The 18,839-nt window shown below is 46.1% G+C and overlaps 1 protein-coding gene across 2 annotated transcripts; it reads left to right on the forward strand.

The window, feature by feature from the left end:
- The first annotated feature begins 7,674 nt into the window (after nt 1-7,674).
- TMEM139 (transmembrane protein 139) lies at nt 7,675-15,750 on the forward strand. 2 transcript variants are annotated; one of them, XM_019527614.1, is made up of 3 exons: nt 7,675-7,896; nt 11,393-11,702; nt 14,889-15,750. In XM_019527614.1, exons 1-3 carry the CDS (start codon nt 7,848-7,850, stop codon nt 15,295-15,297), a joined length of 768 nt encoding a protein of 255 aa, XP_019383159.1. In that variant the 5' UTR covers nt 7,675-7,847; the 3' UTR covers nt 15,298-15,750. The 2 variants fall into 2 exon arrangements, with proteins under 2 accessions (XP_019383159.1, XP_019383160.1); XM_019527615.1 differs by having other exon boundaries at nt 7,681-8,172.
- The last annotated feature ends 3,089 nt before the right edge of the window (nt 15,751-18,839 follow it).

Raw genomic sequence — 18,839 nt, forward strand, 5'->3', positions numbered from 1 at the left:
AGTGGCTGGGTGGGGAGGCATGTCTCTCAGCCCTTTTGCTACCTTCCTTATGAACAGGAATGGATCTCCTTTGTGTTCCAAGGGTCGTATCCTTGAGGAATGACCACTCTTCCTGGACTCCTTTCCTCATTTGGACCATGGTCCTGCAGGGCCTCATCCACCAATCTCCTAAAATCAAGGATTTCTACCCTACTAACTGATTTCCCTGCCTTACGATGGATGGTGAAAGTGATTGCCATGTGGTCACTGTTGCCTAGATTACCCTTCTTTTGTGCCTATCTCAGCTTCCAGGGATGTGTACTGCTCCTTCACTTAGAGAGCCATACCTCCGCCTTTCTTCCCTACATGATCCCTCCTGTGTAAACTGTAGCTCTCTATACCTGTGGTCCAGTCATAGGTACAGTCCCACCAGGTTTCCATCATCCCAATAAGATACTGGCCTTGGCAAACTCGAGGTGAGCAGTGAGGGTGCACCAGTATCCCTTCAGCCAGCTGAAGGTGCACTCCATGAGGGCATGGGTACAGCCCAGGCACTGGTTGAAGTGCGCCTGGTGGAGGTCCAGCTGGCCAGGGCAGAGCTGCATGAACCAGGGGAGCAGTGGGTAGGCAGGGTCCCTGATGAGGAGGGGCAGGACCACCACTGCACCTAGCTGGAGATTTGGCACCCCCAGTGTGAAACACCCGCTCTGCACCAGGGCTGGCAGGGCAGAGTTGCAGAATATGCAGGCATTGCGGGCACTGCCTGCACAGCCAGGGTGCACTTTCATGAAGGCACTGTGGCGGTTGATGACAGCTTGGAGCATGACACAATGGAAGACCTGCTGGCTGTAGTAGGGGTGGTTGTCATGGAGTGGGCAGATGATGCAGTTACGTATCCTATCCAGGACCCAGATGCACTGGGGGAAGCCCAGGGCATGGAACCCTGCCACCACCACCCGGGGGTTGTGCTTGTGGAGCACAGTATGCCCCAGCATGTCCTGGAGCATGATCACACCTTCAGGACAGCCTCGCCAACATGTCTTGCCCACGCTGAAGTGGTGGTCGACGTAGCAGAGCTTGGCAGACAGGGTCAGCTTGAGCAGAGCGATGGGCAGCCAGGTGTTTGTGGGGAGGGTTTGCCGCATGGCGGTGTCCTGCCACTCCAGGTGTAGGCAGAGCTGTTCCTGGAGAGCCTGAAAGGTGGCCTGGGTCATCTGGAACACCTCCAGCCACTGCTCATCATACCAGGTGGTCTGGACAATGTGTAGCCACCAATCCTGGCTGGCTGGGCAGGCCAGAGGTGGCAGGGCTGGTGGCCCAGGAGACCATGGACAGCCCTGGCAGTGGTGTCCAGGAGCACATTGTTGACATCCCTGCCAGGGTCCAGCCACCAGCATGGGGTCCACGTGGTAGCTGCGAGGCAGCGGTGGGGCTGGGACAGTGCAGTGACACCAGCCAGGTGGTTGCTGTGTGTGGGAGCTGGCAGGGCCCAGACTTCCCTGGGCCAGACAGAGGTCAGTGTGGCAGGTAAGTGGGTCCATCACCATGGCTACCATGAGCTAGAGGTTGCTGCCAGGGGTAGGGGCTAGAACAGTCATGGTGTGGGGAGGAAGAGGCTATGGTGAGAGAGCAGTTGCATGCTGCTCCTGTGCTGTGCATGCTGCTGCTGCCTAGAAAAGCAGCAGGCCAGGTAGTGGAGCTGCCATTTAAAGATGGCTGCCAACAGCTCCCCCTGGTGGTGGCAGGGGCTCACTGGAGGGCCGCAGGAAGTGGGAGCAGTTTGCTGTTAGGAACTGCAAATCTGCCCGTGGTTTCCTGCACGTGTAGACACATGCCCGAGAGTGTGAGTAAACTGTTTCTGGAGCAAATGCGTGTGTAGACGTGCCCACTGGGTAGGGGGTCCCACAAGTCCTGGTTCTGGAATTACTGCAGGCCACTGGCAACACAGAGGAAAATGTTTAGTGATTACAGAAAGATTACTGATGTTATGGAATCTATGGCAAAGGCTAGTGTCACCTTCACAGTCAGTTATACAAGTTCTGCCAGGCACTGTGTTGATAAGGAATCTCTTGCAAAGTGCAGGCTAACTAATATCCACCTGAACAGGAGATTGTCACAAGGTGAGAAGAAATAGAGAAAAGGTAGATGCTGCTCAGAGACTGGGAAAGAGACAAAACAATGGACAGAGAGAGAAAATGAGAGAAAATGGAGAGAAAAAAGCCATAAATGCTAAAAAAAAAAGTGCTGCAATGCTTGTTGACCACATGCTGACGGTCCCAATAGCATACATGCATAACTACATCATTTGCTTGAGGTTTGATTCCTAAAACTATCCATCATGTAACTATGATACCAGTGTCAATGTGGACAGAGGTTGCACCCATGATGCTATGATGTTTGCAAAGTAGTCTTTCCACTGCTGCTGCATGTTGCACCACCGGCTACTGAAATGATCTGCTTCTTCTTCTTTCTGTATTCTATTAGTTGGGAATCTAGCTGGTTGCAAACTACTTATTCATACAAATTATGCTGTGCACAGTATAAGTTCAGTTATACTTACTTCCACAAGCAACTGTCTGCTTGAACAGGGTTTCTATGCTGAACGACTTTAATGACTTCATGCTCTCAATTATCATTTCTAACTCTTATCATAGGCAATCTTTTGGTCAGCTGGCAGCTTGTTCCAAAGGTTGACATTTAGGCTCTGGTCCAGAGCCAAGTTAGATAAACCTCAGTTCATTATGAGGCTAAGCACCTGACTGGTTTTGATATAACCAGAGCCAGCAAGCTATACTGTGAACAATGTAAATCCTTAAAGTACAATATACCAAACCAAGAATAATCAACTCTGTTGTGTATATAAAGCCTGCCCCCTTTATGATGAACCTAACTGAGATTTTGTCCAGGACCAAAATGCCTTGAGATGTGGTCTTGAGGGGATGGGTAAAGAATCCCCCCCACACCAGCTTGGAGGACAGGGACAACACAACCAGACTAGAAAATGCCTGGTATTTTGCCAGACTCATGGTATACTTTTGAGAGTGGTGTGAGAGAATCCAAGAAGACTGAAGGCTTGGCCATGTACAAGGCAGTCAATCCAATTTGTCAAAAGGAGGAAGGGGGGAAATCAGGAGACGAAAGGATCCTTCACTATATACATACATACATAGAGAGAGAGAGAGAGAGAGAGAGAGAGAGAGAGTGTAAACTATACCAGTGGGAATGATTTTGAAGGTTCAGGGGCTGGGACAGAAATTTCCAGAATCTATCATGCTGCTGTTACTCTGCATGAAAAGCAAAAATGCATGTAACTTCACATGAAGTTAGATGTTTCATGTCTATTCTGTACTTGTCTATTCCTTTACCTTCCATAGCCACCCCTGCACAAACTGCATGCCAAGCCTGTCCTTTCTCAGTTCCCCAGGTCTCAGCACCCCCATGGACTTCCTTATTTTACAGTGCAGTCCATGGTTTCCAGTCATGATGTAACCAGCTTATTATGCACGCTAACTGGCTGAGAGATATCACATGGACACATTCAATAGAGCAGACAAAGGGGGAAGTATTTCGTAAATCACACAGAAATGTAAAAAGGTAAACAATGATTGCAAGAAATTACATGTTAGCTAGTATGGTTAGAATATTTGTATTGCTTTTTATTGTAATATTTATATGCCTATCAGCAGTTTCTATGTAAACATGCTCAGTGTCTTTATTTGCAACTACATCTTTCTAGTGGATGTATGAAAATCAGTTCTAATCAAATTCAGATCAGCTATCCATGTAATTCCATTACTGAGATATATAACAGTTAATGATTAAATTGAAATGCAGGAACACAGGCAATGAGTAGCAAAGTAAAACAGCAATGTAGAAGAGAGATATTAATTCTAGGCTTTATTTTATCTTAATTCACAATAACTATGCCGTGTTGTCTTTCATAGAACATGTCTACCAACATTCCTATTAAGATTCTGGGCAAGGTATCTTTCCCTCTACCCAATCATCTAGGACAGCATGAAAAACAAATTACAGGCAGTCCTCAGACTTACGACACAACTGGTTCCTGAAAACCAAGTCTTAAGTCAAAACGTTGTAACTCGGAACCGATTTTCCCATAGGAAACAATATTATAAATGTGGGATTGTTTCCTGAACCAAGGCCCAATACCCTATTTTCACCAAAAATAATGCAGAATTTTGTACTCAATTAATTTTAGATTAGTAATATAGCTATATTCATGTATTTATATTGTAAATAGCGATCACATTGATTTGGAAGGACTTCTTTGGGGAGACTTTGCTGGACATTTTGAAGGGCTCTTGGTTGGAGCCTTCTCAAGAGTCTTGGCTCCAGGTTTTTCTGGAGTCTTGTCTGCTTTCTTAAAGAAAGTGTCCAAGGATGTTTGGACAGATGTTCTCCAGGGAGATGAGCGACGCAGAGAACTTGTTCACTGGCATGGCTTGGCGTCAGATCAAGTGTTGTAAAGTCGAAACTGACATCAGAAAGTTGAAACAGGGTGTCAATTTATAAATGTTGTATGCAAAATGTTGTCACTCGAAACATTGTAAGTTGAGGACTGCCTGTACATTTATACATACTCTGGTGTTTCAAGGGGTGTATGGGCCGTATAGCTCTGGTTACAGCTCTGCCATTGCCTTTTGTTTACTATAATGCATATTCCAAATGGGATCATCTTTGGACAGGACCGGATGGGCTGCTTCTTTGATTCAATGGGTTTAATCTTTCAGAGGAGTTTTTCATAGAATTTCATAAGGATCAGTAGTTTGTGCTGAGGTTTGTCTTGTGAAAGTCTGAATCTCTCCTGGCTAAACATGATCAGTACCAGCAAGAGGACTAAGAATGAGTAATGATCAAGAGGGAGAGATGTGAGGAGAACAGAAAATTCCACTGATGTGATATAATGTCTATTTTAAAATACATATCAACAGTGTTAACCCCAAAATTGGACTCTGCGTCAACTCTTCCAGCCCAGGCTCATGCTCTCAATAATGCTGATAATTAATCATATTGCCTCCTTCTGTAAAAGGAAAGTAAAGATGGATGCTTTCTCCAGCAAATTGAATTCCAAGAACCAATGGTGTCATCCTTTGGCTTCTTGGGGTGTCTGCGGCTGACCTGCAAGAGTTAAATTATATAACGATTTTTTAACATAAAAAGTCCTGTGTACTTTACTTACTATGCAGATGGCAGATATGACATTTGTTACTGAACACTCACTGCATGTCCACATGCATCCCCATCTCATTTTTTCTTATTTTTAACTTTATTGACTAATTAATCCAATGTACCAAATGACCAAAGCCGGTGGAGAGCCAGGATTCACAACAGTGACCCCATTTAGATGGGACAAGTGAGGGAAGAAGAAGAGTCCAATATATCAGATAACACATTTAACATTAAGGATGCATCCAGTCCCTATAACATACATAAAGATAAATTATATATCTTCTATCAACAATGCACCCTTAATTCAAGTCAATTTTCACAGAGAAGTCTGTGTTTTTTTCTTATTTTCCTTTCAGTCTCTGTTGGCTCGCTTATGTTTCAGTTGATGTTAAGTTTTTGTGTTTCTTCAATTCTCTGTGTAACCTGTTTAATAATTCACCCCCTTTTTTTTCTTCAGAACTCTGCACAAACAATGATCACCATCTTCCACCCCATCTCATTTTCAATCTCTGAAAAACAGAATCCATCACAACTCTGTACCCACTCAGAATATAAACGAGTCTTCTTCATAGGCTTTAGCATTCCAAATGAGGATGCACAAGCCATGGAGATAGTAAGTATGCAGGACCACCCAAGATCACAGTGGGAAGGGAAACGTCATTAATATCACCATTATTCACTGAGGGGAGAATTCCACTTACACAAATAGTCCAGCATTTCTGAAAATGAGGGTATTATGTATTGTACTTTTACTAAATTTTCACCCATGAACCTCCCAGAACATATACCTTGAATGCTGTAAGAGTTTGGGGAGTTTATAGGAATTTACAGAAATCTGACCTCTGCTTCCACAATATTCCTGGACTTGCTGAGCATCCCAGAAGACTTTTCTAAATCTCCTGCTTCTGAGATGAGTGTGGGAAAGGTATTCTGTAAACAGTGTTACTGCAGAGCATTAGTGCAGGGGCAGGGCCAAAATTGCCAAGGTTCATAATCCACAGCTATACAGCTAGTTGGGTGCAAAGCACTGGCAGTGCTTATGTTGGTCTACTCCTCCTGACTTATTTAACTATTAATAGTTAATTAATAGTTCTCTACAGAAAGCACAGCAGGGGAGACAGTAATTGCTATCATAGTGTCTGAAGCAATGCTTAGCTTAGCTCGCCCTTGTCTTCACTGGCAGCTAGACTGCACTAGTTGCCTGCAGTGTCCTTGACAGGTTACTTTTCCTTTATAAACAAATCCCTAGGTGCCACATTCTGTCAAAACTGAATCATGCTTTATGTAACAACAGAACTAGTTTTGCTGCACCTTTGCTATAAGCAGTTTCACTGCTTTCAAGACTAGGCAGCAGCCCCCCTACTAAAAGTGGTATCATGAATAGGATATTTTTCTACAGTAGGTAATGGCCTTGCAACAAGTGTACCGAAAACCCTGGACCTAATTGTTCTCTATTTATAGTAACATAAATCCATTGACGTTAATGGTATTCTCCTAAGGCAGTGGTGCTCAACCACTGGCTCAAGGAACCATATCATTTGGCCACTGGGGCTCCCCACAGCTCTGGAAATTGTGTGTCAGGGAAGCAGTAGCAACATTGCTTCCAGAGCTGTGGCAATTCATGTTGGCACTGTCTCCCCACTGCCAAATTTACAGACCCATAGGGAACCCTGTAGTCTGGATGACATGGCCCCATGTTGTGTATGGGGTCATACTCTAGCTGGCTTAGTGTGTGGAGTTAGGCTGGTGCTATGGCTGGATCTGGTACATGGGATCACGTATCTGGAGACCCACCCTGTCATGGATCCAACCCATGGACTAACTGGCCCTGCATTACTTACCTGGCCTGCGGGGCTGAATATGTTGAACACCATTGTTCTAAAGAATAAAACAGGGAACAAGTAGGCTACAGTGAACAAAGACAAAGATATTTAAGAGTGGTATGCCCCCATCTACATTAGAAGCTAAAAAGTTTCCAAATCCAGCTGAAGAAGACCCAGTGAGAAAACTATTATTAATTATCAGTGTTACCAACAGAGCATTCTGATAGTACAGGCATTTGTAACCGGCAGCTCCTGGAGGTCATTTTTTTGCAAACTGCTCAGTACTTGTGATCTTATAGTATTTTTTACTATCATAACCTATGTCCAAATACTCACTAAATTTGGGTAAACATTCAGTGCTTTCACTCTTGCTTATCATTACTTTCAGATGTATCCAGATTGCTCCAGATATATCCTTCAATAGCAGGAACTTTACACTAGCATTCTGAGAGCAATAATATTGTTTGCTTTCCTCCTTTTTTTTCTTAAAGTCCAAGACAGTAACCAATCTGAATGGGAAAAAACACATAGTTTAGATTTTTATAGAGCTCATAAATAGTTTATAGGTGAGTCATTTGATTTGGGACTGGGCTTGAGATCCTTCCTGCTTTGTGAAATAGGGTTCAGGAATGTTCTGTAAGCAGAAAGAACATAATCCTCTCTTTGGAGAGACACTTATTGGAGAGAGGTGAGCCAAACAGATCACTCTCAGGCACAAGCACTCCCACACAACACTCCCCACCCCTGCAACCCACTTGTTCTCTTTAGTTAACTTCCTGCTTCTCTGAGGCATACCTGCCAGTGAAGGAACTGAGAGGAGAAAAGAAAGATGAGAAAGTACCTAATCATGGAGAAATGAAGCTTTGGATTCAGTGCTTGAAGAATTCAGACTCTAATTTCCCAGGCCAGGCTGGTATAAAGGCGATCTTCACGTAGTTTGCTACCTTCTCATATTTATTAGTCACTAGTGTTTTTACACCACCCTCATAAGGATGTGAGAAGACTGGAGGGAGGGGACAAGACCTTTTGCTGGTTTCTCTTCTTTCGGCGAGAGAGAGGGAAGAACAGAATCCAAGGAACTTGAAAACAGTTTTTTTGGGATGTCTACGAGCAGCAAGAATGGGATGAAAACAGAAAGCAAGGGGACACAGCAGGTACCAGCTCTGGAAGGCTTTATTTGGTGAGTGCATTCTGAAAGTTGATAGCAAAAAAAAGGTGTTGCAAGGGAATGCCTGTACGGAGGTAGGTTGAGAATGTGTGTCTGTATGACAGCTGTATGTATTAAATGTACACATGCAAATTGGTATACAGGCTTACAAATGTGCAGAATGTCAATAAATATGTATATGTAAAGGTATATGCAGACCTGTGTGTCTGTAGGGAAGAAAGTGCACCTGTATGTATGAAACAGAATGTGAGTGTTTTGTATGTGAGAGAACCAGGAATGAGGACCTAAGAAAATCACAGGATTTATCCCATTGCAACAATGTACATGCCAAGTTCTTCAGGGAAAGATAAATGGATCTGCTGATGCTTTGAAACCTTAGATTTAATTGGCTGTTTTCTAGTTTCAATAGTTACAGCTATTAATGCTAATAATTATATTTACCCTTTTAAAATATTTGAAAATGTTTAATATTATAAGTGTCTGAGTTGGTTTGAAAATGCTTAAATGAGCAAACACCAGAATGAGTTTGTGTGCATTTGCATGCCTACATGTTACCATGCAGTACTTGTACGAAAGTGTGTGCTTCCCTGTGTGACTGTGAGTGCATGTTTCCATATGTGTATGTACAAATGGAAATCTGTATGTAAGAGCAGGGGTGGTGTTTTATACCCTTCCTGGTTGTGATAATGAATACATTTGTTGTCTAATTCCTAGGTGCATAGTCCCATGTGAATAGATGACTATGTGTGTCTACGTAGCTACACAGACTGGGAAGACATAGTAGCAGCCAAGGCATGTATGTGGCTCCTTGTGGACATGTGGAAGTTATAGATACACAAAAATGGCATTAGCTATGATCATGACTGCTGGACTAGAATGGAATGGAAAAGGGTGGTGTGGATTTGTCTGTCTTCCTCCTCCCCCTACCCCCATGACTAGGCCCTTGACCTGGGAAGCCAGAGGTGCTGGATTCTAGGTTCTTCCGCCACAAAAAGGAGTTTGAACTTAGTTTTCTTATTTCCCAGCACAGCACTCTAACCATCATGTCACAGGTTAGCCATTATCCAGTGACTTCTCTGGTGCTTCTTCTGCAGCTTAGTCACTTGCAAAGTCATTTAAAAATGGCTAGAAGACACAGCCATAAGGAAGCTTCTGCCTCACTGTGAGCAAGAGTATCAGATAGAAATCAGGTCCCCCTCTCTTCCAAGCCGGCAGCCAGTATATTGTGAGCCACATACCTTCTGGCTTGTATCCTTCCTGGCCTCACATATCTTTCACATATATCCCTCTTGTGGCTCCTCACTGGGCCAGCTTCAAAAGAGCACTGAAGAAAGGGCTGAGCAATAGCTGACCTATGGTGTGGTAGTTAAGAGATATCAGAAATGCAGGATCAAAACTCCTCTGGGTGAAGGGGGCCAGAATCCAGAGCCTTCAGTTTTTCAAGTGAGTGCCCTGGCCAGTGAGCTATTGAGGGGGAAAGACAGGAGGTCTCTCATTCTCATTTTGTTGCTCATGCATATGCCCAGTCTGTGTGCATACATTACTGTCCATGTATGGCTACACAGGTGGGAATAGAATTTCAACCTGTGCATAAGTGGCATTTTGGCAGCTTAGACAATCATGTAGATGACTAAATCTGGACACTTAGACAACCAAGAAATAATAGATTTCCACCCTAGATGTACAAATGTGTTGGCGTGACTGTTTGCATGGGTCAGTAAAGGTTTGCAAGTATACAAGTTTGTGTGTGTGCATGTGTGCACATGTGCATGCACACATCAGAATGATCTACTTCCATAAATTTATGTGAGTTCAAGAAAAAACAAGAACAGAAAAAATGTGTTGTTATATATAAAAAAAAAGATCTAAAGCTATCCGATGGTAAGTCAAGGCAGAGTGAGCACTGAGGTATGCCTACTACTTTTCTTTTCCACTCCATGTCATTCCTTCTGTCTTTTTCTTTCTCTCTCTTTCTCCGGCTTTGGGATTTGCTAGACATGAAGAATTCACTTCTAGGTTCTGTACCAACAATACATGAGAAATAGGCCTAATCCCTGGAATTAACGGGTATTTGCTGCTTCATTCTGAGCAATGCTTAAATGAAGAGAAGGATTATTTTAGATTAGTACATCTTCACAGGAAAATCCTGGGGAAGCAGAACTGTATTAATGTCATGTAAGGAGCATGTTCTGGGACCTATTTGTGACAGGCTTCTAGGAACAGTGTTCAATAACAGTGTCCAGCAAGGAGAGAGCTCCCTTGGTTGTTGATTTTTCTGGGATTATCTGAGACCAGGTACTCACAGAAAGTGCCCTTGTTCTAATAACTGACTGTGTTATACAGGTACGGTACAATCAAAGCTGGTAGTCCTGAGTACGTGTGTCCCATGGTAGGAATTCTATACTCTTAATGTTTCCCAACAATGGTGGTATTTGTATGTAGAAAATTATAAAAAATACAAGGATAAAGTATACAAGAATATAAAGTGACTCTTCTTCCCTGGTACATACTTGAATACCAGAGACTATTGGCATTTGTTTTGTACAAGTTAGTTATAGACACCATTTCCTGCCAAGGAGATGATGGGGAGACTCCATCAGTGATGGGGAACGAGGGCGCCTGAGAACAGGATGGTGGGAAGAAGCCTGACAACCAGAAGAAGCTGAAGACGTGGGCACAAACATCTAAAAAATCTTTGATGGTGTATTTTGTTTATCTGCTGGGAATGAAGGAATCACAGTTTTGATATGTGGCCTGCATTTTGTATATCATCTTGACAATAAAAACATATTCAGGCAACCCACAGTCCAGTTTGCCAGGACTCTAACCTGCTCATCATGTATGTCATATTTACATTCTCTTGCTACCTTGCATTTACATATCCATATATTATACCCATATGCATACAGAAGATTTCTGCATGCCTTTTTGTGCACCTTTGTCCACATTAATTTTGGCATCTCCCTATATTTGTGCCTGTGTACAGTATTTCCATGTGTATGTCTTGCTCTTGGGATGTATCTAGATATTTGTTTCCTGTATTTGGTGTGTATTGGCTTAGGATAGCTTTATGGATGTGTATTTTTGTTGGTTTGCATTTTGTTTCTGAGTGTTGTGTAATGTGAATGTTCTTGTGATGGCATGTAGTTGCATGTGTATGTGATATCATGTTGATATGTTGACATATTTGTGGTCTCACTTGCATGTTCAAAACCCTCTCTGTCTCCCACAGACGTCTGTTCCTCCAGCTATCCAGCCTTTCCCCCTCTGTCTGCCATTGCCATCCATAACACCATGTGGCTAGAGTCACATTGGAGGAACATCCGCCAGACTCTGTTACTTCTCTTCACTGCTGCACTTCTCATTGGGGTCACAATGTTGGCTGTTTCCTCTAACATCAACCCAGTAGGATACTTCTTCCTGGGGGTGGGAGGCTTTTGCCTCATTGGCTACTTGCTGAGTGTATTTGCAGAGTGTTACGTGAAACATCAGCAGACACAGAATGCAAATCTGGCAGCTCCAAGGATGCAGAGCCAGGCAGGGTGAGCAATTACATCTATTACTTCTTTTTTTTTTTCTTTTTACTCTTTGTACCCCAGGGTATAACCATTTCATTATATACCTTTCCATAATCTTCTGTTGCTCTCCTCCCAAGAGACAGAAGTCAAAGTTCATTCCAGAAAACAGCATATCAGTCCAGGTGTGTGTATTCCCAGGTGGAGGTTATCAAAGTCCATTTCACAAATCTCAGATATCTCAATCAGCACGTATTCTCTTCCTCCTGGGCGCACTTAAAAAGGATACATAGATCCAGCTATCTCTTCTCTGCCTTTAAGTCATCATGTCGTACTCTAATCTTTTCTGAACCCTTCTGGGTCATTAATAGTTTTGTTTATGAGCTGTAACATAACAACTGTTTGTTACAAAGGCCAGATAAAAAAACAAAGAAAGAACTGCGGAAATACTTTGATGACTCCCAGCTGGACTTCTGCAGTTCAGTCCTCCAAACTTTGTCTGAACAGCAGTAGTTCCCGGGCAAAATTTAAGGGGCCTGTAACTTCGAGTGCTTCTATTTGTAATATCAAATTTGATGCATCTAATGCCTGACTTTGAAGGACATCAGGCCTCAAAAATTCTGTTCATATCAACTAGATTTTTTAGCACCTATATAAATTAGGTCTTATTGCTTTTAAAAATAGCAACCTCATTTGAATAGTTTGGTCATAAGCTTTTTTCTGCCTCAATTTCTTGTTCTGTAAAATCAGGGGTGGGCAATTATTTGGGCCCATGAGCCACATGCGGAGTTTTGGTGACCTGTTGTGGGCCAGGTCAGCATGCTTCCTCATGCAACAGATCACCAGAACTCTGTAAGTGGCCCCTGCGCACAGCCAGGCAGCTGGGATGGGCTGTAGGTGGATGAGGAGCAGCATCCAGGAGCTGGATGGGTGGATGGAGCCTGGGCTGGGGATTGGGATCTTGGGGTAGTGACACTGTGGGGCCAGGGCCAGAACAGAGCCATGATCCCCTGCCTGCAAGCTCCTGCAACAGGCACTGGTTCCACAGGGAGGGGCTTCTGGGGAGTGGATTGTGGCTTTGCCCCAGACCCTGGCCCCACCGCCCCAAGATCCCAGACCTGGCCCCTGACACAGCTCCCTGCCTTGTCTGCCTGGCATGTGCCCTGCTTGTGTGGGTCCCGGCTGGTCTTCATGGAGACCCTGGGATCTTAGGGTGGTGACAGTGTTGAGCCAGGGCCCAGGGCAGAGCCGCAATGTGCTGCTTGCACACCCTTGTTCACAGAACCATTGCCCTGACGCACGGGTGTGCAGGCAGCCGATCATGGCTCTGCCCCAGGCCTGGCCCTAGCCCCGGCTCTGCACTGTCATGGCCCTGCAATCCTGATCCCGATCCCTGGTCCTGCTCACCCATCCCACTCCCTGATGTGGCTCTCCACCCACCTGCGACTGCATCCCACCTACCTGGCTGTGTACTCTGCCCTTGCGGGTCTTGCTGGCGGTGGTGGGTAGACAGGCCATGGTGCTCAGGTAGCATGGTAGGTCTGGCAGCAGCAGCCAGAAGGAGCCATGGTTTGAGCTGCTGGGAAACAGAGTTTGGCCACTGTGCTACCTCAACCCTGCTGTAGATCCAGGGGTTGTGGGACTGGCCACATGTGCCATGTCCTGGGTTGCCCCAGCACCTGGTCTAGGTGGGGCCAAGGGACCTGCAGCAGGCTGTACAAAATGCCTTGATGGGGCCAGATATGGCCTGACCCTATTTTTACCCACCCCTGTGTAAAAGCAAGATAATAGTCACTTAAAATCCTCTAACATCCCCAGATGAAAAGTGTTACATAAAAGATTGTATTGCCTTACTAATAATAAATGGAAACATGAATTGTAAGGATAGTTTTGGAAACTATTATAAAACAAGAAATATTTATCTATCACACTCTTATATTGCTGGTACCTAATCTCAAATTTGGGAGCTTGGGAATTCACTGCCAACAGATAGCCTGGAGTCAAACAGCTACTCAATTTTTTTTAAAGAAGCTAATAGAAAGAAAGTAGGCAGTGGTGCCTACAGATCATGAACTGCATCTGGTGTGTGTGTGTGTGTGTGTGAGCTGCATCCAGTCACAAGACCCCTCCCTGGATCTGGAAATTTGGTAGAAAGGGAATAGTAATAATTAACACTGCCACTGCTTCTCTGCTGCCAAATTTATCAACCTGTGGGAGAGCCTTGATGGTGGGATGATATGACCCCACACCCTGGGTTGCACTGGCATGTGTGGTCACAACATAGGTGGATCCAGTGTGCAGGGTCAGGCCAGTATATAGGGCTGCACTGTAGCTGAAACCGGTGCATGGGACTCGGCTGGCACCCCAGATCACACAGTGGACTAATCATGCACATGCTGACCCCACACTGGATCAGGCCTATGGATTGACTCTGCATGCAGGATCTAACTGGCATGTGTGGTTGCAACATAGCTGAATCCAGTGTGCAGGGTCAGGCCAGTGTATAGGGTTGTGCGGTAGCTGAATCTGGCACATGGGACCAAGCTGTCAGCCCAGATCACCTATGGGACCAATCATGCACATATTGATCCCATGCTGGATCAGGCCCATGGATCAACTCTGCACTCAGGACCCAACCCACAGACCATCCCTGCAGTACTCATCTGGCCTGCAGGGCCAGGTAGGTTAGGCATCACTGATCTACAATGGGTGCATCTATACAAGATGCTACATCACTATAGCAATGAGCTACAGTGGCATATCTCATTATTATGGGGACGTAGGATCAGCAGGTACAAACTGTGACACTGACACTACTGTGCAGTAGGGTCAGAAATAACCTGTGTGCCTCTGGGACTCTGCAGTAACTACTGTTACTGCACAGTTGAGCGCATGTGTAGACATGCCCAGTGTGATTACATAATATAAAGTAACAAGGGCTGACAGTACTCTCGCTCGTATCATTTGATTTGTTAGTTTAAAGTAAAATACAGTATTTATTTTTCTTTCACTCTTTTTCTTCAAAAAGTAGCTGGTTCAAGCTAACAAAGCGTGTCTTGGTTTTCCCTGATGAAAAAGCCCTATTGATCAATTTTTCATGCTAACAGATTGAGGACATAGGCTGGGCACCAGACTGAATGGATTTGTCTGTCTCTGTGTAGCACAAACTTTGTCAGGACTTCTTTAATATAGGTCTTTGTTTTTTGTGTGCAGGGTGAATAATGCTTATGAAGCTCCCACATATGAGGAAGTGATGAGTATGCCAAACCCAACAATTTGGACAATCACTTCCAATGCAGGCACAGTGTCTTCACCAGTGGGTGATCCCCCGCCGTACAGTGTGGTTATAGAGTCACCTGCCCTGGCTGAGGCTGTGGTGGAGACCTTCAGTGTCTCAGTGGCATCAGGCACTAGGCATTTCTCTGAGGCAGATGCAGGATCCAGGCTGCGCCTTCGGTTGGTATTGCCCCCAAGGCTGCAGCGGTTTTCTTCAGATATCCATGAAGTCAAAGGTGCTGAAGACAGTGTGGAACCCTTGGAGCCACTTACACCACCCCCTGCTTATGACAGTGATACTGAAGATGAGGTCTTTGAAGAAACTGTGGAACCTGCAAGACTATGACTAATTTAAAAAATACCAGATGTCATGGATTCAATACAAAACCCACCACAGTGCATCAGTACACAGGAGAAAAAACCTCAGTATAGCAAGCTGTGGAAACAGTCAAGGGCCTGCAGTGGTGAATGTTAAAGCCACAACTGACCTTTGAGGTGTTTGGTGTCTGGGGTTGCAGATGAGTCATATGAAAGGAGGATAAGGCACACCCCCACCCCAGTGCTACCCACATTTGCATATCTCAACAGATACCCTACCCAAGCCATTTCTGTCCTACATATATCAACACCACTGTCTATTTCTTACACACAAGCCCACCCCATCCACTGTGACAGATGTGCAGAAATTACCCTCTTTCACTTACACAAATGCATAGGCACACATTATTAATTTAAGTCAGCTCAATGCAATGAGATTTCATCGGGAGGACAAGCTTTGTAAGGGGGCGAAGAACTTTAGAACAAAGACAAACCACTCAAGTATCAGTCAGAAGCAGAAGCACTCTACTCCCCTTACATATACCTAACATATATACATCCACATTGACTTGCTACCTCTCATGTGTGTTAAGGCGCAAATGACCCTGACACAAATGACCGTGTGTGTGTTAAGGCACAGCTGGCTGAAAACTGCAGGGGTGGTGGCCCCTGCTCAGGCCACAAAATCTGCTAAGTTTCAAGAAGATTGGTGCAGGGTTTGGGGGGAACTGCACCCCAAGCTGCTGGCAGACAAAACTTGTGATGTGGCTGCTTGGGCAACTGCGTCTGTCTTGGGGCACAGGGGGGTGAAATCTAGTGCAGGCCTGGGTGCTGGGCCCTGCCAGGCCATGAAGCCTCCCAGCTGTGTGTGTCTCGCTGGGGGAGTCTGTCATTCGGGGCCCTGCACCCCAAGCTGCTGACAGGCAAATCTCATGATGTGGGTGGGTGACATTGTGTGTGTGTTAAGGTGTGCCCATGTGTGTGTTAAGGTGTGTGTGTTAGGGTACACTGGGGCCTCTGCACAACACAGCAGTGTGCCCCAGTGAGGCCTCCTCCTCCCCTACAGCCTCACGCCTGATGCTCCACTTTACATGACAACAGGTAAAATAACTTAGCTGGCTCAACACCAGTAGCAGCAGCAGCAGCAGCAAAGGTACCCAAACGGACCTGTCACAGAGCCTGTCATTTTATAAAGGAATTGACAGCAAGAAGTAAAGATGTTGTGTTGTGTTGTGTTGTGTTGGACATATGATGTTATTCATGGTATGTGATCACTTATTTTGTGTTTTTATGTCTATATGTGTATTATGAAAAAAAAAGGAGTACTTTAAAAAAGTGCATCTTTGGAAGTTTTAGGGTTGAAAACCCCTTTGTCAGGCTGAGGAAGTACCTGCAGTTGGTCCTGGATGGAAGGAATAGTAAAGGAGCCAGAGGCTGGCCTGGCCCACAATGCAGGCAAGAAAGCCAATCAGTGAAAATGGAAATGAAGGTGTCAGGGGGAAAGGGACAGGCTGGGGTCAGGGGTAGGGGGGAAAGGGGGATGTAGCAGCGCAGGTAAGAGTGCACAGGTGCCCGGGGAGTCAGATGCCTGGCAGGTCGCAGTGTGCCAGAACTCCACTGTGTATACTGAGTCCATGAGTCTCTGTACCTACTACCTAGTAGGCTGATGAAGTGCAGTTCATAGGCCCAGCTCTGAATATTGGTTGTACGTTCAAACAAGCACCTAACCTCATCAGCAGAACTGAAGCCAACTTCCCACAGTTCAAAACACAAAACTATCTCCAGTACCCCCACAAACTGCACACCAGAATCTATCAAAGACATCAAAACCCAACTACCTGTGAGGGCACATTCCTCATGAAAAAAACACTCTGCCTCCAGTCTCTTAGGCCTGATCCTGAGAGGGAACAAATTACAATGCAAACCACTTTTCAGGTACTTCCTCAGCCTGACAAAGGGGTTTTCAACCCTAAAGTTGGCATCCCAGGCAGCTAAGCTGTGTTCACCGGGAGCCTCACAACTGCACGGCAACCAGCAAGCATCAGGCCTGTCAAAGACGTGACAGGTCTGGGTGTTTCCCATCCAGGACTTTGTGCATGCGTGCATTAGCTGGAGATTATGGTGCCTCCTCAGCAGGGGATCGTTGGTCCTGGCATTTACAGGGCTGCGGCACCACCAGCAGTCCCACCAGGCCTCCCTACCCTGGCAGGTGCAGTTTTAATGGTCATGGCCAGGACCTGGGGCCTCCTCCTTCCCCATAGCCCCAATCCCATACCTCCTAGTTCATCCTGGCAGAGGAATGAGCTCAGCAGGGACATGTTCTTCCCCTGCTGGCTGGTGATGCAGTTAGTGCCCCCTCCAGCTGAGAGTGGGGCATTACCTGGCTTTTCAAAACCTCCAAAAAGGAAACTGGTGCAGGCGGAGTGAGGAAGGTGGCACTCAGTCCATCTGGAGGTGGATTTAGGGGAACCCCAGCAGTGGGATGTTCACCTTTAGGAACACCAGCTGCTCCACCAACGTAGGATCCAAGCAGGTGTGTTAGGGTGTCACAACATCCACAGCAATGCTGGACACCCCCTCACTTGGAACACTGGTCAGTGGACAGGACAGGTGTTGCTGGGCAACCGGGGCCAGATCCTGCCACATCTGCTTGTGGTTTGCCCAGTAGGCCACAGTCTAGTGGCTCCACGTCCTTAGCGAGATAGGTAGCCACCGAAGCCTCGGCGCTACCTGCCCGAGCCTGGGGTCTGATGTGTTTGGACCCCAGCATTGAAGCCATGTCCATGGCCCACATTGGCAGTGGCTGGTGTGGAGGAGACTGGCTGGTGCTGGTGTTGGCACTGGTGCTGGGAGTGCTGGCATGGGAAAGTGGATCCCCCTCTTCCACATCCCCTCGCCTCTGCACTTTGGCCTCCCTGACTTTGCTCACCAGCACCTGTGTCCAGTGATCGAGGGTTTGGGGGCTGCCAGTGCACGTGCTCCCCTTCACCCTCAGGTTGTGCATGCCCGCTGTCATGTGGACTGTACTGGACAGCAAGGGATCCAGCCATCTTCTGATGCCCTCCTTCAGCCGCCTCACCAGTGCCTGCACGTCTGGTGACAGTGGACTGCCCCAGCCAGGAACACTGATCCCCTGCAACTTCTCCATTTGCTTCTCCAGTTCCCTCACTAGGGAGATCACCTGGCTGAGGAGGGCATCGCCAGCGCTAAGGGTCTCGGTGGAAGGGCTTGAGGACCACCAAGATCGGGGAGATGGTACCCCACTCAGCTCTGTTCAGGGGGGCGCTGATCCCAATTTCCCCAAGCAAGGCCATCTCATGGATGGCCTTCGGTTGCTCCACCAACCTTTCGAGCATCAGGTATCTGGAGTTCCACCGAGTCTCCACATCTTGTATGATTCTGTGCTGCGGGATGCTGAGCTCTGCCTGTTTCTCCCACAGCATCTTGCCCCCCTTGATGCTGCAGTGGAAGTAGCCCATCACCTTCCTGCATTTTGAAATCAGCTGGCTTGTAGCAGTACTGGTGGCGGAGCCATCACCGGCAGCCCTGTCCCCCTCCAAGGCATCCCTC

Source organism: Gavialis gangeticus, unplaced genomic scaffold (genome assembly GCF_001723915.1).
Source record: "Gavialis gangeticus isolate Ggan-Ray unplaced genomic scaffold, GavGan_comp1, whole genome shotgun sequence".
Lineage (NCBI taxonomy): Eukaryota > Metazoa > Chordata > Crocodylia > Gavialidae > Gavialis > Gavialis gangeticus.

Excerpts from the sequence above, each read along its gene's own strand:
- TMEM139 (XM_019527614.1), top strand. The coding sequence starts at position 7,848 with ATGAAGCTTTGGATTCAGTGCTTGAAGAATTCAGACTCTAATTTCCCA. Across the intron at positions 7,897-11,392 it reads TTCAGACTCTAATTTCCCAG|ACGTCTGTTCCTCCAGCTAT; the intron begins GCCAGGCTGGTA and ends TGTCTCCCACAG. Across the intron at positions 11,703-14,888 it reads AGGATGCAGAGCCAGGCAGG|GGTGAATAATGCTTATGAAG; the intron begins GTGAGCAATTAC and ends TTTTGTGTGCAG.